Source organism: Nannospalax galili, unplaced genomic scaffold, assembly GCF_000622305.1.
Source record: "Nannospalax galili isolate Female #2095 unplaced genomic scaffold, S.galili_v1.0 scaffold957, whole genome shotgun sequence".
In the NCBI taxonomy this organism is placed as follows: domain Eukaryota; kingdom Metazoa; phylum Chordata; class Mammalia; order Rodentia; family Spalacidae; genus Nannospalax; species Nannospalax galili.
In genome coordinates this window covers 652,488-673,641 of record NW_008340047.1, presented here as the reverse complement: position 1 = coordinate 673,641, position 21,154 = coordinate 652,488, and the positions used below count along the sequence as shown (strand labels likewise).

The following is a 21,154-nucleotide window of genomic DNA, read 5'->3' as shown; positions in this document are numbered from 1 at the left end:
GTAGCTCACAAATACCTGTAACTCCAGCTCCAGGATATCCAACACCCTTTTCTGACCTCCAGGGGCACTGCACATACATGCACACACACACACACACACACACACACACACACACACACACACAAGTAAAATACCTTTAAAAATCAAAGTGTAGGCAGAAGCAACATGGACTGTAGGCATTCCCTGCACCTGTGTCACCAATAAGGAGACAGAGGCACAGAGGCTGTTCATAGCTGCATAGCTAATGGGTGGAGGGATTGGGTATGAATCTAGAAGCTGATTGGTGGGGACAAAGAGAATAAGATGATCAAAGGTCAGGAAAGCAGAGAGGCTGGTGGGGGCGGGGGGACCATGTCCTCTGCCAGATGTGACAGGTGGGGGACCATGTGGCCTCTGCCTCCATCGACACTGGTAGGGGGAGGGAAGGGGCAGGATCTGGAAGTGCTTGTGGCTTTCTTGAGGGGTCCTGGATTTTTTGACCCCCTTCAGTCCCTGTAGCTCAGTCTGGGGCCTGCTATGTCAGGCTGGGGACAGAGAACCCATGATGTCACAGGTCCCAGTTCTGGAAGATCCATGGGTGGAGGTACCTAGCTGGGGTAGTTCCCAGGCAGGAGCCCCAGTCTGGGAGAAGATGGGATCTCGAAGAACCAGCAGCACAGTCTAGTTGACCCTGGAGAGGATTTAAAAACAGAAGAGCCAGGCTTTCCTATAACTAGAATCGGACTTCCTGGGCTACGGATTCAAAAAGCCAGGTTACCAGGGCTGCTTCCTCCTTGTCTGCCTGTCTTACCTGGGTCCCCTTATGTCCCTGGAAACACTCAAGTCCTTAGGGACTTAGCCAGAGGAGCCTGAAATCAGGCCTGAAGGGTGTGGGGTCCCCAGTGCTGCCACGTGGACCCGTGTGCTTCTCAAGGACACCTGCTGGGCCAGGGCCCTCAGCCTTCTCTGCTCATGTGCTGCCAGAGGCCCTGGGAGGCAGAGCCTGCCCAGCTGCCCTTGTGTTTCAGGATCCCTTCTGCCTCTTAGACCCTTGGTTTCCTCCTCTGTAAAGTGGATACAAGCTTCAGGAGCGCCCCGTGGGGGTTGCATGGTGGGGTATGTTGGCCATGGCTCGGGTCGCAACCTCAAGCAGACTATCACCTCCCCAGATGCCCCCCAGAAAGTCTCCCACAATGCATCCGTGGACATGTGTGAGCTCAAGAAGGAGTTGCAACTGCTCAGCAGATTCCTGCAGCATCCTCACAAGGCCTCCAGGAGGCCCTCGGCCACGCTCATCAGCCAGTGAGTTTGTCTCCCCACTGCGGGGGCTAGGGGAGTATGTGGTCCGGGCAGGGCTGAGAGAAACTAAGGAGTCTTCCTTGGGGCTGGAACTCCCTTGTTTCTGGCCTGGTGTTGCTGGGCTGTCAGTGAAGACAGATACCAGTGCCCAGCCAGGCAGTGCCTAACCTTTTCACCACTCTATCTATCCTGGAGTCTGGCAAATTGTGTCTCTGAGAGGGGCTGGGTGACTGGGCAGCCCTGGGACTAGCATGGGCAGAAGTGGGCCAGAGAGATGGGCTGAATCTCAGGACAGCGCCCCGTCACCTGTCACTTCCCTTCCTACAACCCCCCACCATCTCCGCACTCTGTTGCCTTGTCTCCTCTGTTCCTAGCCCCCTCCCCTCTCTGTCCCTGCCTGTCCTGTGTACAGGTCCCTCCTCCCTTCACCTTTCTTCTTTTACCCACCATGCTCTCCTCCTCCTCACCAGGCAGCTGCAGAGTCTTGAGTCGAAGCTGGCCTCTGTGAACTTCTTGGGGGACACGGTGTCCTTTGAGGAGGACCGGGTCAACGCCACAGTGTGGAAGCTGCCACCCACAGCTGGGCTCGAAGATCTGCACATCCACTCCCAGCAGCAGGAGGTTGGGTTGCTATGGATGGGCCAGGCTGGAAGGGCAGGTGGGAGAATCCCACAGAGGGCAGTGCCTTTTGACTTCCCCTGGTCTTCCTGGGAAGGTTCTGGGCCCAGAGATAAGCTATAGCTAGTAGGTAAGGCTGGAGCCTCAGACAGCAGGACTCCATGAGAGTTTCCCAGCCTGTTTACCAGGGGCCCTAGGCTCCCACCACCAGGCTCTCCTGCCATGGTCAGCAGGAAGCCAGATGGATCAGGCCTGGTCTCTTGGCTGGTGGGTGGCCAGAACACAACTTCCAGAAGGGGCGTGTGGTGCTAGAAGGAATCTGGGATTATAGTGGGCCAGGCACTGAGGGTCATTGGTCTGCAGGAAGAACAGAGTGAGGTCCAGGCGTACTCGGTGCTGCTGCCCCGTGCCCTCTTCCAGCAAGCCAGAGGCCGTCGCCGGGAGGCTGCCAAGAGGCTCCTAGTGGTAGACTTCAGCAGCCAAGCCCTGTTTCAGGTATGGGGTTTTCCCCTCACATGCTCCTCTGGGAACTGATTTATTTTGATCTGACAGAGAGGTGGGAAGAGAACAGTCCGTTTTCCTTGTCTAGAAGCCAAAGCCTCACATAAAGTCAGAAAGGGGATTGCAACATGCAAACTTCCTGGAAGCGTGTAAGCCGTGCTGTTCACACTATAGTGTAAATGACTGCACATGCAATGTGCTGGAAGTGACAGTAGTCTAGAAAGAGGGAGTGGGGCACTTCTGAGTCTTTCTTCTCAGCCTTGAACTCCCTACCTGTTTCCCCAACCTCATATATCCAGGACAAAAATTCCAGCCAAGTCTTGGGTGAGAAGGTCTTGGGCATTGCTGTGCAGAATACCAAAGTAACCAACCTCTCGGAGCCAGTAGTGCTCACCTTCCAGCACCAGCCGCAGCCGGTGAGTGGGAGCTAGCCAGCCAGGGCCAGAGACCCCTGCTGGGCCACATGTCTGCTTCCCACCCCTCCCAACCTACTTGTCTTTGATGGAAAGGTTGCCTAGCTGAGCATACCAACCAGCCAAGTCCAGGTTGGGGTGAGGTGGGTAGAGGGGTGGGCTGTGGATAGGTCATGGAAGGTAGACTATGGATAGGTCATGGAGGGTGGACTGTGGATAGGTCATGGAAGATGTCCTGTGGATAGGTCGTGGAAAATAGACTGTGGATAGGTCACGGAGAGAGGGCTGTGGCTAGATCATGGAAGGTGAAGAGAAGACATGGAGAATGGGCTATGGAGGGAACACAGACAGACTGCGGAGGCCCATGTTCCTCTTTTCTCATGCCCACAGAAGAATGTGACTCTACAGTGTGTATTCTGGGTTGAAGACCCGACACGTGAGTGTGGAGAGGACTCTGGGTGGACAAGTATCTGGAGAAGACATGGGGTCATGTGGGGTAGAAGAGATGGGGATCCCCAAGGGTGGCTTCCTGGAGAAAGTGGGCTTGGAGGAGGGAGCGATGGAGGCCAGGGTCTGCTGGTGGACAAAGGCTTGCAAGAATGACCCGGTCATGTGTTGAGGGCCATGGTTGGGTCCTGGGGCCTGGTATTGATCAGAGCCCCTGCTGTCCCCTCAGCAAACAGCCCTGGGAGCTGGAGTAGTGCAGGCTGTGACACTGTCCACAGAGAAATGGAGACATCCTGCCTCTGCAGCCACCTGACCTACTTTGCAGTGCTGATGGTGGGTGTCCCTCCAGCCCCCCTCACAGGCACAGTGCAGGCCAAGCCCTTGTCCTGTGTCGTACATATGTCACTTATTAATTCAACCCCAAATAACCCTCTGATGTGGCCCCTACCATCATCATCTCACTTTAAAGATAAGCTCTGAGAGCTCCAAATAAGAAGCTTAGAGAGGCTGAGGAACACATCTGAGGTCACATAGCTCATTAATCAAAGCCCTGTAAAGCTTTCACTTTACTCTTTAAGTTTTGGTGTGTGAAGAAAACTCAGATCCTTGCTCCCAACCTACAGACCTGAGGCCAGGAGACTGTTTCTTATATGTCCGGAAGTAGAAGCCCCCTGGGTGGGCTTCTGTGTTCTCCAGATCTCAGAGGTTTCATGCCCTGGCCTCATGCTCCCAGAATCCCTTGGTTGGGAATCAAGGAAGCTTATTCATGTTGAATGTCATAGAAAGAAAGATTCTTCTTGCCTAACAATGCTGTGGCATCCTGATTGAATCTGCTTGACATTCCAATCAGTGGGTAAAGGCCAGGCCCACACGGAAGTTGTATGGTGGAAGTAGGTGGCCATCCCTTGGCGCTGCAGGGTGATATAGCTTCTTCAATGGTCCTAGGGAGTGTACAAATTTCAAATTCCAAGCATGGCTCCTACTGTCACCTGATGCCTCACCACCGTTGTAAAGGACCATCCCACTGGAAATGGCCTCAGCTGGGGCTTTGTGGGGCTCAGGCTGGACCAGAGGCTACTTCTCTCATGAGGATGCATAGCCTTTGTGAATTGGAGACTGTGTGGGATGGGAGAAAGTCACAGAGGCCTCTAGAAGAGCACTCAGGTGAAAAGGCTTGCTACCTCCCAGCTGTCCAGGAACACAGGCTGACCATGGGGAGACTCAGTGGGGAGGAGAACAGGCTGAGACTACCACCCTGTCCTTGTGCAGGTGTCCTCTACGGAGGTGGAAGCCATTCACAAGCACTACCTCACGCTCCTGTCCTACGTGGGCTGTGTCATCTCCGCCCTGGCCTGTGTCTTCACGATCGCTGCCTATCTCTGTTCCAGGTAGGCCGGAAGGGGTGGGGTGGGTCCACTCCAGCCTGCAGGAGTGACTAGAGAGATTTGGATGGGTCATCTGCTGATCCCCTCACTCCATGCCTTTTGGACACCAGCATTAACAATGTTAGTTAATAATTAGAACCAGGGATTCACATGGGCATCTGACAGTCACATGTGAGACTGCAAGTAACATATCAGTGATGAGAATGGGACTAGGTGACCTTGCTGGAGAATCCATGTGCTGTACACTGCTTTGACTGCTCTCTGAGGATGAGTGTGGGCTAACCCCGTAGCACCCTAAGAAGGAATGAATGCTCAGAGAAGGTAGTAGACTTGCCGAGACCACACAGCGAAAGAGTGGTAGAGGTTGTCCAATTGTCAGCATAGCTTATATTAAGGTCTCTCTGCAGCTAGGTCCTGGGCCTGCTTGGGTAGAAGACAGACACACTTGTTTCAGGGGACACCTGGCAGGTCTTCAGCTGGGCATGGGGTGGAGCTGGATACTTGTGTGTCATATATACGTGTGGTGTGATCATGCATGTCTGCAGCTATACACCAGGACTAAGCAGGTATCATGAGAGGGGTACCCAGCAATGGGCTTGGTGAAGGCTGGGGTGGCAGACTACTGATCACAATGGCGGGGTCATGGGAACTGTTAGGAAATGCAGTCTTCCCATACCTTGGGCTTTACTAGCCTTGACCTCCCACTGTGCAGAGGTAGAAACAGTCCCAGGCAGACTGAACTGGGTGGTACAGGACAGGGAAGGGAATTAAGGATGGTTACAGTGTGGCCAGGTGTGGCCTTCGGCTGTACCTCTGGGATTCCTTAAAATACTGCATTGCAGGGGCACACACAATCCTGCTGGTGAGATACCCGCACCCACTCACAGGCACATGGGTGGGCAACCACAGAGTGGAAGACTTCCTCAAGGTGGGATGAAGAGGAGCAAGGAGGAAGAAGAGGAGGGAGGGGCAGTCCTGAAGAGGGAGGGGGAGCACGAAGGAAGGTTGTGCCCTGCCCCTGCACTGTCCCACCAGCCCACCCTCCCTGCAGGAGGAAGTCCCGAGACTACACCATCAAGGTTCACATGAACCTGCTGTTGGCAGTCTTCCTGCTGGATGTGAGCTTCCTGCTCAGTGAGCCTGTGGCCCTTGCGGGCTCTGAAGCTGCCTGTCGCGCCAGCGCCATCTTCCTGCACTTCTCCCTCCTTGCCTGCCTCTCCTGGATGGGCCTCGAGGGCTACAACCTCTACCGACTGGTGGTTGAGGTCTTTGGCACCTATGTCCCTGGCTACCTGCTCAAGCTGAGCATTGTAGGCTGGGGTAAGTGAGGAGGGGAAGGGCCCCTGAACCACAATCTTACCCACTGCCCACTCCATAGACAGGCAGTCCTGCGCTCCACCTGTGAGGGAGACCAGCCAGCTCCCCCACCTGGGCTGGGTTGGTATGGATGTGCGAGTTGTGCACTCTTCTTGAGGAAGCCAAGGGAACTCTGGTCCTGGCCCACTTGCCTAACTCACTTACTCTGGCATCGACCTATGGAGCATCTCCTCCAAAACCTCAGGCGCCAGGATCTCTGTGGTTTTGGCATTTGTTCTTGGCTGGTGACAACTCACTTCACCTGTGACACAGACTTCGAATGTCAAACTGGAGCCCAAAGTTTCCCACCATGAGTCATTTGGACATTGTACAGACCCCACTTCCCCTTGTCCCTGAGCCCAACTTCCTGTTTTTCCTATGTCCCTCTCATTTACCACTCTCTCTAAGTTTCACAAAACTGGGGCTGGATGTGACAGCCCCAGCTGTATAGAACTCCCCATCCCCACCCCACCCCAAGGTGCCTTCCATTTCTACCTACATACCTATCAAGGTGAGAGCAGACATTCCCTCTGCTAGAGTTCCTCCTACTCTCTCCCTTACTGTTGCCCACAATCCCTCTGTCCTCTCTATGTGTCCATCCCTCAGGAGGGAGCCACGGACCTTTTCTCCTGGGGTGCCCAGGAAGGGACAGGGCAAGGTTGGGGGAGAGTCTGCCCCTTATGGGAAGTCAGAGTGGAGTCGGGAGGACAGTGCGAACTTGGGGGAGTCTTCCCCCACATGCAGCTGGGTGGGCTCTGGGAGCCTCTTCCTCAGGGGGGGATCTCCTTCCAGGTCCATCTGGGAGCAGGGAAACTGGGTCCAGAGGGTGAGAGAGTTTCTACTTGATGTCCTCAGGTTTCCCTGTCTTCCTGGTCACACTGGTGGCACTGGTCGATGTGAACAACTATGGCCCCATCATCCTGGCTGTGCAGCGGACTCCAGAGCGCATCATCTACCCCTCCATGTAAGTGGCCATGGTGGGGGTGGGAACCAGGCTCCAGGCTCCAGTTTGTTCAAAGGATGGGCCTGAAAGTGGTCAGAACCCCGGGCTAAGGGTCACAGGAGTGAGAGAGGCCCAGGTCTGTTCCTTACTAGTCAGAGGCCTATGCCCAGAGCCTGGCCTTCTCTGAGCCTCAGGTTCCTCACTTGTGTGTGGAAGTGTGTGTTGTATCCCATCATTTCTTGCAGCACCCTTCCAGTTCCTAGGCAGATGGAGGCCTGTAACCCAGAGGAGATAGCGACTCACCGTTGGCCACATTGTGGCCAGCACACAACTCAGCTAGAGGAGGAATATGACTGAGATCAGCCCTCCTCCATCTCCCTAACTTACTGTGGATGACTGTGGACACCCTGAAACTAGTCAGGAAGCCAATGGCTCCTTGAGTGTAGGTTGGGGAGGAGTAGTTTCCACTAACTCCATGTTGGTTAAATTTTCCCTCTGCACCTGGTCTGGAGGTTTTGCCTCATTCTTATGCCGTCAATAGCATCATTTCCTTTATATCTTCCTTTAAATAACCTGAATGGGTAACCTCAGTGTTATTTTTTAAAAATGACACCAAGAGCTGGAGAGATGGCTCAGCAATTAAGAATACTCACTGTTCTTGCAAAATATCTGAGTTCAGTTGCCAGCACCCATAACAGGCAGTTTACAACCACCTGTAACTCCAGCTCCAGGAGATCCAGTGCCTCAGACCTCTGTGACCTCTGAGGGCACGGGCACTCACATGCATAGATGCACACACAGACACACTCGCATACATATAATTTAAAACAATAAAAAAACTTAAAAACTGCAAGCTAAATAAATTAATCAGCTTGAAAGATGACCCCAAGACTATAAACAGAAAATGAGCAGTGCTTGCTGTGAACAGTGAGCCATCCCAAGACCCAACCAGTGTCCTCCGGGTCCCCGCTGCTTCAGCTAGTGAGCACTGAGTCTCCCGAGCACTGAGCCTCCCGTGTATTGAGCCTCTCATTGCTGAACCTTCCCTGCACTGAGCCTCCCACTCTCACCCAGGTGCTGGATCCGGGACTCCCTGGTTAGCTATGTCACCAACCTGGGCCTCTTTAGCCTAGTGTTCCTGTTCAACATAGCCATGCTGGGCACCATGGTGGTCCAGATCCTGCGGCTCCGCCCACACAGCCAGAAGTGGCCTCATGTGCTGACCTTGCTGGGCCTCAGCCTAGTTCTTGGCCTGCCCTGGGCCTTGGTCTTCTTCTCCTTTGCTTCTGGAACCTTCCAGCTTGTCATCCTCTACCTCTTCAGCATCATCACTTCTTTCCAAGGTAGGTATGGTGAAGGCCCTACCCTCAGCCCTGAAAGACCCTGCCCCCAGTCCTGGAAGGCCCCACCTCCCACCCAGCAGCCCCTGCCCCTCCAAGTAGTAGGCTCCATCCACACATGGAGCACAGGGTCCTAAGAGATGCCCAGGGAACCCAAAGACTCCATCCTCTGGGCCTGTCTTCTCCTCATTTAAAAATGGGTGCATTGGCCAGGCATAGTGGTACATACCTTTAATCTCAGCACTTGGGAAAGCAGGAGGCAGAGGCAGAGCAGGCAGATCTCTGTGAGTTCAAGGCCAGCCTGGTCTACACAGTGAGTTCCAGGCCAGCTGGGGCTACAGGTAGACCCTGTCTTAAAAAGAACAACAACAACAAAAAACCCCCAAAAAGGGTCCATCCAGGCCACAATGGACAAGTCTTTATTGAGCATCTACTATATGTGAGTCCTATGCTAAGCCCTGGGGCTATGGCATGAGCTGCCCACTCAGTTCTCTTGAGGGAGACAGTGTGATTAAGAGAGCATGCAGACATCTAACAAGACCTTAGATTAGAGAGGTCACAGTGGACAACCAAGTGTGGCACCTGGGCTAGGGTAGGGGGTGCTTTGGGGGGATGGTCCTGGACCAGCAGCATCAGGATCATTGGAGGCTTGTTGGAAATGTACACTGTGGCTCACTTGGACCTGCCAATCTTATCTGCATCTTAACAAGATGCCTGGGGCATCTTATGTATGTGCAAGTTGGGGAGTCCTGGTCTAGGGAAGGAGTACCAGGTCGGGGGAGAGGTAGGAACAAAGGCCCAGTGGTTGGAACAAAGGCCCAGTGGTTGGAACAAGCGGGAAGACGGGGAGAGGGAGTATGGCTGAAGGGTAGCCAGTGATGGCTAGAGGCAGGATCCTGGGGGCCCCGGCTTGAGACAGTGGGGTCCTATCCATGTTCTTCCAACCTGCACTCCCTGGATTCAGACACACAGGCATATATACCTCTGTGCTTAGCCATGCTGTCTGGGACAAGGGCTGCATGCCAGCTCATTGTCACATGAGGAACTGAAATGAGGCTGAGGGGGTCTGTTTTCAACACTGAGATACTGACATGTCATTGAACTATGTAGTGTGGAGTGGCTAGGAGGTCCTAAGCATGGCCTGAGCTCTGGCTGGGGGACACAGGGAGGGGACAGGTGCCCCGCCACCTGCTGACCCCTATGCCTTACTGCCCACAGGCTTTCTCATCTTCCTGTGGTACTGGTCCATGAGGCTGCAGGCCCGGGGTGGCCCCTCCCCTCTGAAGAACAGCTCTGACAGCGCCAAGCTCCCCATCAGCTCTGGCAGCACCTCCTCCAGCCGCATCTAGGAAGGATACATGCGTGGCATCTGCTCACACTGGCTGTGGCCCAGCATTCTGCCCAGCCCTTGTTGGCTAGTGGCATACTTGAAAAAGCCCTGGTTCTTGGAGAGATGGGGCTGTTCCTATGGTAGCTAGATACCCAGCTGGTCTTGGGAACCACTCCGCTCCCAGGTCTGGCTCTCAGAGGGCTCAAAAGCACACTGCTCTGCTGGCTGTGAGGCTGTCTCCACAGCTGTCTTAACCTGGATCTGAGGCCTTATCTTTCTGGCCACCTCTGGGCCCAGCCTTGGTTGATAAGTATTGAGACCTGCAGGCCCCAAGGTCAGGCTTGGATCTTGGAGACTGACATATCCCAAACTCTGCCCCTGCCTATGACACAGCTTCCTGGCTCTTTCTGTGTTATCCCCGTGGTCACCAATCAGCATTGTGCCCCTGCCTTTTGACCCTGAGGGTGGCACTGAGGATAGATGGGACCTGGGCCCAGCCTTGGTTGATAAGTATTGAGACCTGCAGGCCCCAAGGTCAGGCTTGGATCTTGGAGACTGACATATCCCAAACTCTGCCCCTGCCTATGACACAGCTTCCTGGCTCTTTCTGTGTTATCCCCGTGGTCACCAATCAGCACTGTGCCCCTGCCTTTTGACCCTGAGGATGGCACTGAGGATAGATGGGATTGAAAGAAGCATTGGAACCAGAACTGTTCAGGAGGCGACATGCCTCCCTAAAGCAGAGCTGGGCAGTGGCTTGCCTCCTCTGGGCCCAGGCCCCCTCCCTGCACTGGCTCTCCTTTTCCTTTCCCACACCCCTCGTTTCCCACGGTCCCCCAGCTTTACACCCTCAGCCTGGGATTCCAGGTCCAATGCTGTGATTTGGGGTAGTGGGTCCCAGGAGCTGCCTGGAGCCTGCTGTAACCTATCTACTGTGTGGGTCTTGGCCTTTCCCCAACTCTGGCTCAGGGTAGGCAGGGGTGGCCCAGGCCCATCTGTCTATCTGTCTGAGCCTCTCTCCCAGCTGCCTCGTCTTTGCTCACGCCTCAGTGGGGCCTCTGCCTCTCCTGAGAAACTCCCATGCGGCAAGAACTGTGGGACACAGCACTTGTTTTCAACTCAACATTCTGAACCTGGAGATGACCCGCCTGCCTCTGCTGACACGCCTGAGCCTGATGCTCTCTAGAGGGTGGTCTTCAAATCACTACAGGTGGCTGAAGACCCTGAGTTGCTCATCATGATGAATTCTGTCCAACTAACACACACTGACGAGATGCCAGCCCGTGCTAGGTGGACACAGATGACCAGACCTGGCAATGAGCCTGGCAAACACAAGTTTCTGAAGCTTCAGGCACAGGGCTGGAAATCTTGGAGGACTTCCTGCAGAAGGCAGCATGTCAACTTGACTTCAGCCTTCAAGATGGAGAGGATGTTCTTTTTAAATACCAATTCATTTGTCTTTTGATATTCAGAGAAGTTCGTGCTAATTGTAGAGTTTGGTAACTGTAGAAGATCATTGAGGAGAAAAAAATAAAAATTAGCTGTTGTTATCTGTTGCTATGACAAAGCAGTGCATTTTGGAGAGTTTCTTTCTCAGGTTTTCTTTGTGTTTCTGTTAAAAGTGTTGCTGATACAGATATCTCAGGGCCAGTCAGGAAACAGGAAAGAGAAGGGGACAGTGGGTGGGAAAAATGTCCCTGTCTGGTCCCTTCTCAACCTGGCAAACAGGAGAGAAAAGGTTGGTGGGTGTCTATGTCGGGAAGGCATCCAGTAGAGGTCTGCATTGAAGTGGAGAGTGGGACCGTCAGCTGAGGCTGGACACTGCTGGTGGGCAGGAGGGCCCAGGTAGCAATACCTTTTAAAAGCCATAGCTTTTCAGGGGAAATCCAGACTGGCATGTAAATCCATTGATTTTATAATTCTGCCACATTCAAAACCTCTGGTCAAAAAAGTCACCTTTGACCTTGGTTGGTCATGTGATGTATGGGACCCGTTTGGACACCAGTCTAAAACAGGTGGGCTACATGACTGGGCTTTTCTCCCAAGCCGCCTTTAGCCTGTCCCTCAAACCTTTCCTTCCCCTCGTATGACACAGGTCAGACGTCTCTTGGGTGTCTGTCCCCCTTAGGGTATGGGTGCTTGTCACTATTTGTGTTCAGGTATAAAAAGGTATAAAAAATAGGGTGTGGTGGTACCTGTGATTCCATGCACTGGAGATGCTGAAGCCGGACCAGCCTGGGCTACAATAGTGAGACTCCTCCTCCTCCTCCTCCTCCTCTGAATGAATGAATGAATGAATGAAATTCCACTACATTTGAGTCCGGTTTGTCCAAGTCCATGCTCCCCCTCCTCCTCCCCTGCCAGCTGCCCCAGGGGAAGCTTGGGAGGGGACAAGGCCAGGTGCTCTGGGGCTGGACAAAGTGGGTAGGCGCAGTCTTGGTGGCTCTAGTGGACTGGCAGCTCTCACAACATAGCATAAATGTGGGATATTTGTTGGCCTATGGGAGCTCCCTGTGTCTCTCTTCCAATCCTTCCTCCTCTCCTCTGCTTCTGCCTTAGAGTTCCTATGTCCCCGATCCCTGAGGACAGAGCCAAACCTTCCCAAGCCCTCTGCCTGAACACACAGTGTCCTGACTGAGCACTCAGCAGGATCCTGGTGCTTGCCGGCCTAGGTCAATATGAGACGGTCTCTCTGAATCCCACTGACAGGCACTGCACTCTTTCCCTTCCTATAGGCAGAAAGCATCCCTCAAATTTTCCTTTTCCATGAACCTCTAGCTTTGACACTGTCTCAGGAAGGAGGATGGGGGCCTCTGATGACTTTAGGGGGCTGCTTTGGTTCTAGTAGCTCTTCCTAGGCCTAGGGGCTTTAGTCAGTACAGTTACATTCCCACCATGACAGAACAAGGGGACCTCTTAAGACACCCTCTGGCATGGGAAACAGATGGGGTGGCTGGGTGATGCTGGCTGGGTGATGCTGGCTGGGTCTGAGGCCTTGCCTATTGGAGACATTGGGACAAACTGGGGGTGGGAAATGGCAGAAAGGACATTGCAGTTCTGTTAGCCTTGGAATGTGAGAACCCTGGGCCTCTGCAAAGGACTCTTGGCAGTCCTGGCCTATGAGGTTTTTCTAAGAAGCTCTATAGAGGGGCTAGAGAGATGGCTCAATGGTGGGAGCACTGGCTGTTCTTGCAGAGGACCTGGGTTCAGTACCCAGAACCCATGTGGCAGGTAACAACCACCTGTAACTCCAGTTCCTGGGGCTCTGACACCCTCTTCTGACCTTTGCAGGTATTGCACACATAGGTGTATCTACACACGTACAGGCAAAACATTCATAAAAAATAAAAATTAAAAAAATAATCTCTGTAGAGCCTGGATCTTCTTTGCTGCCTTGCCAGCTACCCAGCCACCCTGGTTTGGACTCCTAGGAACACAAGACACCATGCCTCCATCTGAAGCTCACCAGGCCCTTGATCACTACTCCTGAAGACCCTGGAGCAAGGGTGAGCGCTAGGGTGGGCCTAGCATGTCAGTGTGCACCATTTCACTTTCCTCACCCTTGCTTACAGCTGAGAGGGAGGCCACAGGCAGTGGGGGCCTGAAGACCCTGGAGCAAGGGTGAGCGCTAGGGTGGGCCTAGCATGTCAGTGCGCACCATTTCACTTTCCTTACCCTTGCTTACAGCTGAGAGGGAGGCCACAGGCAGTGGGGGTGGGCAGGGGAGACTAGAAAGAGGAGGGCAGGCCCAGAGGCTCCCATCTTTGTCAGAGGAAGCTCTGGGAGACAGGAACTTCTGGGTTCTGACCTGCAGCTCCATGCCAGATCCCCACCTCCGTCCAACAGAACAGGAGTGACCCATGTCATTCCTTCCCCATGCCCCCTCGGGCCCAGAGAGCCCAGCAGGGGACCATGTGGGAGGAAGGGGAAACAGGCCAGCCAGAGTTGGACAGCTCCCCTGTGGGAAAATGAGGTGGCAAGGTTGGCTCAGGCCTGTGCTGGTAACAAAACTTCTTCATCCATCTGTGTGGCTGTGGACTACACCAAGGGCCTGGCCATATCCATATCTTATTGAGGTCAGCAGACTTGGGGCCTAAGTGGTGGGCTCCATCTCTTCCCTCAAATGTACGTACGTGTGTGGATGCATATGTGCGTATGTGTGCGCATACCCTCCCTGCTTCCTGCCTGGGTTAGCAGTGGTCAGCTGGGGGAGGGTGACCATAACTTCACAGCACTGATTACCATCAGATGCCCCACCTTCACAGATCAGCTCCACAAGCCTCATTTCATGAGTCCTTCCCATGCCTGTGAGAGGCACCAAGCAGCAGACAATTTATGCAGGTAACCAGACAAGATGGTGACCAGGACAGATATCAGATCAGGCCTGATCATTCCTTTCACCACCACAGGGCCCACACTGCCGTTCCACCTCCTGCAGGAAGTTCTCCAGGATTCCTAGCCCTGTGCCTGAAGCTCCAGGAGCTTGTGAGAACTTGCTGGGGTCACTGTCTGTCCTTCCTGTTATCCTACCTTGTGGGAGAGGTTCAAGACCTGCAGCGTCAACTCCTCTATTCTCCACCCGCCCCCATTCCAGCAGGCATAGGCTTACAACTGGCTTTGTTCAAACCACAGTTGCCCTCCATATCTGTGGCCTCATCTCTGTGTCATGTCTTCTTGTGCCTGGCTGGTTACAAGTCTCAGCAAACCAGGACACCCTGAGGAGCAGCCTGTGCTGTTGTTTACAGAGGCAGGAGTAAGCCTTGAGACCCTTGCTGGGGAAAAGGGAGCAGGAACATCTGACTCCAAGTCCCAGGGAAGCCCTGGCAGGGTGATGGTGGCTGCCGGGAATGGGGGTGGTGAGTGAGGCTCAGAGCACTGCCAAGTTCCCCACACCCACCTTTCACAATCCCACTGATGGCGCCATTGAGCAGGAAGAGCGAAAGAGGGGCCACAGGAAGTAGAGGCTGGGCGGTAGGCGGCAGGCAGGTCAGTTGGACAGAGCCTGGGACAAGGGGACCACACAACCTCAGGACTCTGCCGGCCACAGATGGAGACAGCCAGGGGTTTGGGGGCCCTGCTTCTTCTGCTGTTGGTCTCCGGTAAGCAAGCATGGGCTCCCCAGCCCCTCCTGCTAAGCCTGGGAAACGCTGGGCTGCAAAGGACCTTAGGCAACATGGCCAGAGACCGAGGATGCACAGTGGGTGGGCAAATGGGGAGTTGGGATGACTGCCTCATAACCTACTCTGGCCTTGTCCCACTGGGTAGGTTCTGTTTTACTAAATCCCATCATGCTGGGTCTCAGGCTCCCTTTGTCATTCCGTAATTCCTGTAGATGGCCTGACAGCGAATGTGGGGGAAGACAGAGGACCGAGGGTGGAGCCTGGTTCTAGGACGTGGTGGGCCAGACACGTTATTCAGTTGGCCTCTAGGCTCCCGGGGAAGGAGTCAAGGTCGCTGGAAGCTAGGCCTGGTAAGGGCCTGGGGAAGGGAGCCTGGTTCTAGGATATGGTGGGTCAGACCAAGTTATTCAGTTGGCCTCTGGGCTCCTGGAGAAGGAGTCAGGGTCACTGGAAGCTAGGCCTGGTAGGGCCAGCAGATGCTCTGTCCCCACAGTTCACCCTTCACAGGTTCCCTCTCACTGTCTTCATGGTCCTCAGTGATAGGAGCCAGGACCCAGACTGCTCCCATTCCACATGCTCCAGCTTCATGCACAGACATGAGGTTCTCCAGTAGCCACTGAAGAACCTGGTCTTGCCTCTGCCTCATACCATCCATTTACCACTCCTCCCCTGGCTGGCTCTGTGTCTTTCTTGGCTGCTAAGGGATGGCTCTGGGGTTCCCTCAAGTGGGGAGGCACTCTTGTTTCAGCGCCCAGTCTCTCTTCGTTTGCTCCAGCTTTAGCAAGTGTCCCGGATGTCCACCTCTCTGTGTGTCTAATATGGCTGTGTGACTAGCCACAGGGAATCAGCATCTTTGGGCCCCTCTGCTCTTCAGATGTTGGGGGATTTGGTAAAGGGCTGGCTGGCTCAAAGGTGGACTGGGTAGTGGCACATACTTAATAACTTGTCTGGCCCACCATATCCTAGAACCAGGCTCCCTTCCCCAGGCCCTATGAGGCCTAGCTTCCAGCGACCCTGATTCCTTCCCCAGAAGCCCAGAGGCCAACTAAATAACTTGTCTGGCCCACCACGTCCTAGAACCAGGCTCCCTTTACCAAATGTCTGGCTCAAAAGTGGACTGGCTCGAAAGTAGACTGGGTATAGTGGCACATACTTGCACTTGGGCAGTGGCAACAGGAAGATCAGGAGTTCAAAGCCACCTCAGTTATGAAATGCGTCAGCCTGGGCTATGGGAGACCCCACCTCAAAAGAGAAAAGTAGCTAGGTATGGTGGCTCCTGCTTTTAATTCCAGCTCGTGAGGCAGAGACAGACAGATCTCTGTGAGTTTGAGGCCAGGCTGGTCTGTACTGTGAGTTCAGGCTAGCCAGAGCTACATAGTGAGACCCTGTCTCAAAAGTGAAAGGAAGGAAGGAAGGGAGAGAGGGAGGGAGGGAAGGAGGGAGGGAGGAAGGAAGGAAGGAAAAGAAGAAAAAGTGCACAGAAAATGGCAGTATTGTCTTTCTTATGGCTAGGGGGCATCCTGGGACAGAACAGGCTGTCAGGCAACCCTGGATGGATGAATTTGACCTGGTAACTAAGCAGCTACTGCTGAGTGCAGCTATTGCCAGGTATCAGTGATCACCATCGCAAGAGCTATAATTCATAGGCTGGGCCTCTAAGTAGTGACATGGACCCACCAGTGGCATGAGAACTCGGTGGTGGTGTGGAGGATCTGGACAGTGACACAGATGCTCAGTGTTGGGTGAATGGTTGGTCAGTAGTCTAAATGATGTAGGAACTGGCAAGTTTATATTTTGATATTAGACTGCCCTACGTGGTTGTTAGTGGGGCAGGTACCGTTTGTCCATGTACCTGCCTGCTCTTCATTCATGTGTTCAAGAAACATGGATGGTGCTCTGTGCTGGTACTACATGGCTGGCCCCTGTCCCAACGGACTCACAGTTGGTACCCTGGCAGGTTCTTTACCTCAAGGGTGAGGTGGGGACCAGCCTGGGCTAAGCCCGGACAGATGAAAGCTCCGTGATCAGTGGAGCCTTACAAAGGACACTTTACCAAGGTGCAGGGAAGGGAAGGGGCACAAAAGGAATGGTTATTCACCAGAGGGAGGCTCTTGGCACCCTGAGCCTGAAGGGTGAAGATTGGGCTGTCCCCAGGCTGTGGTTGCAGGAGAGAAGAGGGGCTGCTGTCAAGTGGAAGGGAGGGGTTAAAGGGACAAGGGTCAGGGTGTCGGGGCACACAGGTATATACCTGCCCTTCCTCCTTCAGTTGCTGACCTTCAGCCTGTCTCCACCTGCTAGGTTCCCAACTGCTGAACCCATAGTGAGGTTTCAGGTGGGTAGCCTGGGGCAGAGCCCAGCATGACTGAGAAAAAGAGGGTGGGGTGGGAAGCAGGACTAGTTCTGAGTTTCCTTGTCTAGGCTTCCAAAATTCCCCTAATCAATCATGAGACAGATGTTCTGAGACAGTCTTCTCAGCCAGATGTGGTGGTCCACACCTATTTTTCCAGCACTTACAAGAATCTTGAGTTTGAGGCTAACCTGAGCTACATAGCAAGAACCAAGAGGGGCAAACCCCCACAAAGACTCTTCTCTGGTTTCTGTGTGCTGGGTGCTTGCTGAGAACTTCCTTGGATGCAAAGCTGGAGTTCACAGCGGGATGGAGTGAAATTGGTCTCACCCTGGGGATGTCTCCCCTGTTCCTCACTCCTGCCCCCTCTCCCTGATTGAGTCCTTCTTCTTCTCCACCCTCCCCTCACATTTAAAATTCAAATGTAGACATTCTCATAGACTGTGTACCTAGCATCTGCCCTCAGTGCATCATAGATACAAGCTAGTAGAAAGCCCAAGTTCCTCTGTAAGTTGACTTAAACAACATGTCACATATAGATCTGACTAATATAAAATCTACTTTTTTAAGTGTTCACCCTTTTTAATCTAACTTTTTCTTTTCCTTTCTTTACCATGTATTTTATTTTGTGTCCTAATAATTGAAAAGGAACTATTTTCCTTTAAGTTCAAAGTGATACTGCCCATGATTTTTTTTAAATCAAACACCAGCAAAGAGTATTTAGAAAGCAATGCCCCTGCCCTCCTCTCCCCTGGGACCTCCCTATCTTAGAAGTGGCTCTGTCACAACTTTTTGTGGACTAACCTAAAAGCAATAGCCAGCAGCAAGCAGATCCTTCCCATACCCAGAGCACAAAGGATCCCGACAGGTGGTTCACATAAAGAGATATGGAAATGGGCAGCAAATACACAGAGAGATGTCTCGTTATTATGAAATTGGATTTTATTTCTCAGGCTGTCTGGTAAAAGTAGAAACTTAGTGGGACCTAGTGAATAGTGACTTGCTCACTTTCAGTGGGAATGTTTACAGATGTCTCTCTTCTGAAGGGAAATTCAGAATGTCAATACCTATCTATTTTTAGTGCCAGGGATTTACATACTCCATACCTAGTGAGTCCTCCTCCCCCTTGGGTGATAAGAATTGAAGTGGAGACTTGCACACACCAGGCAAATGCTCTTCCACTGAGCTACAGCCCAGCCCCCACACACCTAGCAAAAGTTGACCCAGAAATTTTCATGATATATTGTCTGGAAATTCTTAGCATAAGTTCACAAAAATGCACACTCAAGAACTCTGAGAGAGAAGTCAGGCATGGTGGTTTATGACTTTAATCCAAGCACTTGGGAGGCAGAGGCAGGTAGATCTCTGTGAGTTTGAGGCCAGCCTGGTCTACATAGCAAGTTCCAGGTTGGCTAGGGTTACATAGTGAGACCCTGATTAAAATAAAACAAAGAAGAAGGAAGAGAAGGAGGAAGATGTAGAGGAGGAGGAGGGAATGAGAGAGAGAGAGAGAGAGAGAGAGAGAGAGAGAGAGAGAGAGAGAGAGAGAGAGAGAAATGTCAACAGGGGGCAAGTGAAAAAGAACAAGGTAGAAACAGCCTCAAGATTTGTTGCTGTCTTCTCTTTCATATGTTTTCAAACGATCCTCATGGGAACACTTGCACGCACATGGAAAAAGTTTGGAATTTGTAACAAATTGTTAAAGAGTGCTGGCCCCTGAGTGTGCTGAGGGCCTGTAGGAAGAGGGACTGGAACTTTCTATTTTATGCCCTTGTGTATGATTTAGAGTTTCTTCTTCTTCTCCCCCACCCACCCTCCTCCTCCTCTCTCCTCCTCCTCCTCCTCCTCCTCTTCCTACTATCATTATTATTTGGGTAGATATGTGTGCCACAGTGGGTGTGGGCATGGAGGTCAGAGGACAACCTTTGGGAGTGGGTTCTCTCCTGCTGATTGAACTTCAGTCCTCATGCTTGTGCCGCAAATGCTTTTACCAGCGGAGCCATCTCAGGAGCTTTGATCTAGATGTTTGAACTCTATGCTTATATTGCTTTTGTTTATAGTCAGGTAAACATGTAGGTACATACATACATCTCACCTAAATGGAAATGTATATACATAATTTGACTTCGGGGGTTGAGGAGACGGGTCAGTGGGTAAAGTGCTTGCTGTTCAAGCATGAGGACCTGAGTTTGGCTCCCCAGCACCCACATAAAAGTCAGGCATGGCAGCACATGTCTGTAACCCCAGAACTGGGGGAGCAGAGATAGGTGGATCCTGGGGGCTTGCCTGCCAACCAGTCTAGCTGAAATGGCAAGCTCCAAATTCAGTGAGAGACTCTTAAAAAAAATAAGAGTATGCTAGAGGAAGACACCCAGCGTTGAGCTCTGGCCTCCACAGACACATGCATAATACACACACACACACACACACACACACACACACACACACACATTTTGACTTTGGTCAAACATGTAACAACAGCTCCTTGACTATCTAAGATGGAGTCTTTTACCCTAAAACTTACAGGGTAAGAAAGTCAAGTCTCGGAATTTGAGTAGCTTGCCTGAGAACACACAACTAGGCAGTGACCAGAAGCTTCCCTCCGTGACCCGTGGTCCTGTAAAAGGATCTGAACTGGAAGCCACAGAAGCCCTAGAGCAGCTTCCATCCACCTGGTGACTGCTCAAGTCACCATGCTCTGGCCAGGGCCTGCATCCTCCCCCAACCCAAGGAGGGAGCCTGGAGGCTGTGACTGGGAGGCTGAGGCAAAGCAAGCCAGAATTCATGTAGGAGTTACAGCACTGGCCAGAGCTGTGGGCCTCAGGAGGATCTGATGGAGCAGCTGAGCAAAGCCAGGTGGGCTCTGTGGAGGAGGTGGATGGTGCAATAGTGCGGATAGATAACACCTTTACTGAGCACTACCATATAGAACCTTTATATCACATGTCATGCTTTCCCCAGAGCATCTCACCAGCCCTGTGAGCATCTCACTTTCCTCTTGGATTGGGGAGGGTGGAATTGGTTGGAATGCAGTCAGTTGGGCAGACAGATGCAACTCAGTAGCTCCCCCCAGCTCCTTCTTACTCCATGTCTCTCCCTTAGGTAAGAGGCCCACCGAAAAACCCAGAAACGTCTGCCTGCTTACCGAGAGCTACGAGTACGACCACTTCCACTTGGATGACATCTCCACGTGCTTCGCCAAGTGCAGGGAGCCAAGGGACAACTGCAACGTGGGGAACGTGCAAAGGTGAGGGGTGAGGGGAGTGCAATCAGGGTCCCTGAATGGGTGGGTGGGGTCTGTTAGGAAGCCATGGGACATGGCCCCAAGGACCCTAGAGCATCCTGCTCCTCAGGCAAGTTACTCAAACTCTATGCTCGATTTTCCTACCCTTGAGTTTTAGGGTCCATCTTAGGTAGTCAAGGAGGTGTTGATACATGTTTGAGAAGACGAGACTTTTAATCAAAGTGTGTGTGTGTGTGTGTGTGTGTGTGTGTGTGTTATGTGTGTGTACACGTGGAGGCCAGAGCTCACGCCCAGGACCCTAGAGCATGCTTCCCCTCCCACATTCCCCTCAACCCAGCCCCTATGGTGGTCCCTGCTGACAAGGGGAAACAGAGGTGAATCAGCCTGTCTCTGTACTATGGAGCAGTTGGAGGGACGGACAGGAACTCACAAGATGATGGCTCCAGAGTGTGGTCAAGGTGGCAGCTTAACCCAGAGGAGGGAAATCTGCCAAGGCTTTGCCCAGAAGACATCCTAGAAAAGGGCAAGAATACATATGAGTCTCCCTATTGGACTCAGGCAATGGTAGGTGATAATGGCCGCTTAGCTTCACAGTATTGGGGAAGGACTATAATGCTTTGAACTGTGAGAGTGGTAAGGAAAAGTTATATTCTTATACTTTCTCTATTCATATCTAATCTTCTTTTAGGCTTAGGTTATTTTGAAGTTTATTTTATTTGCTAGGTAGATACCTTGAATTTTTACTATGTTTTATTGCTCTGTGGTGTTTCTTCACTGCCTTGAGATGTTTTGTTCTTCTGTGATATCTTGAAGTTCTGTGATGCTTTCCATT

The 21,154-nt window shown here is 52.5% G+C and overlaps 2 protein-coding genes across 8 annotated transcripts in view; both read left to right on the top strand.

Moving 5' to 3' along the window:
* Positions 1–9,701, top strand: part of Adgrg1 (adhesion G protein-coupled receptor G1) — a 39,448-nt gene extending 29,747 nt beyond the window's left edge. For all 7 annotated transcript variants that reach the window (XM_017798625.2, XM_008834884.3, XM_029564399.1 and 4 more), the window contains exons 4-14: positions 1,149–1,281; positions 1,749–1,899; positions 2,260–2,391; positions 2,697–2,813; positions 3,201–3,246; positions 3,487–3,590; positions 4,527–4,645; positions 5,694–5,962; positions 6,854–6,962; positions 8,016–8,284; positions 9,500–9,701. In XM_017798625.2, the coding sequence (XP_017654114.1) occupies positions 1,149–1,281; positions 1,749–1,899; positions 2,260–2,391; positions 2,697–2,813; positions 3,201–3,246; positions 3,487–3,590; positions 4,527–4,645; positions 5,694–5,962; positions 6,854–6,962; positions 8,016–8,284; positions 9,500–9,630 (1,580 nt within the window). In that variant the 3' untranslated portion in view covers positions 9,631–9,701. The remainder of the gene's footprint in view (positions 1–1,148; positions 1,282–1,748; positions 1,900–2,259; positions 2,392–2,696; positions 2,814–3,200; positions 3,247–3,486; positions 3,591–4,526; positions 4,646–5,693; positions 5,963–6,853; positions 6,963–8,015; positions 8,285–9,499) is intronic.
* Positions 9,702–14,635: 4,934 nt separating this feature from the next.
* The window catches only part of Adgrg3 (adhesion G protein-coupled receptor G3), a 32,638-nt gene continuing 26,119 nt past the window's right edge, over positions 14,636–21,154 (top strand). The window contains exons 1-2 of the mRNA XM_008834929.2: positions 14,636–14,710; positions 20,181–20,325. Coding sequence (XP_008833151.1) covers positions 14,659–14,710; positions 20,181–20,325 — 197 coding nt within the window. The 5' untranslated portion in view covers positions 14,636–14,658. The remainder of the gene's footprint in view (positions 14,711–20,180; positions 20,326–21,154) is intronic.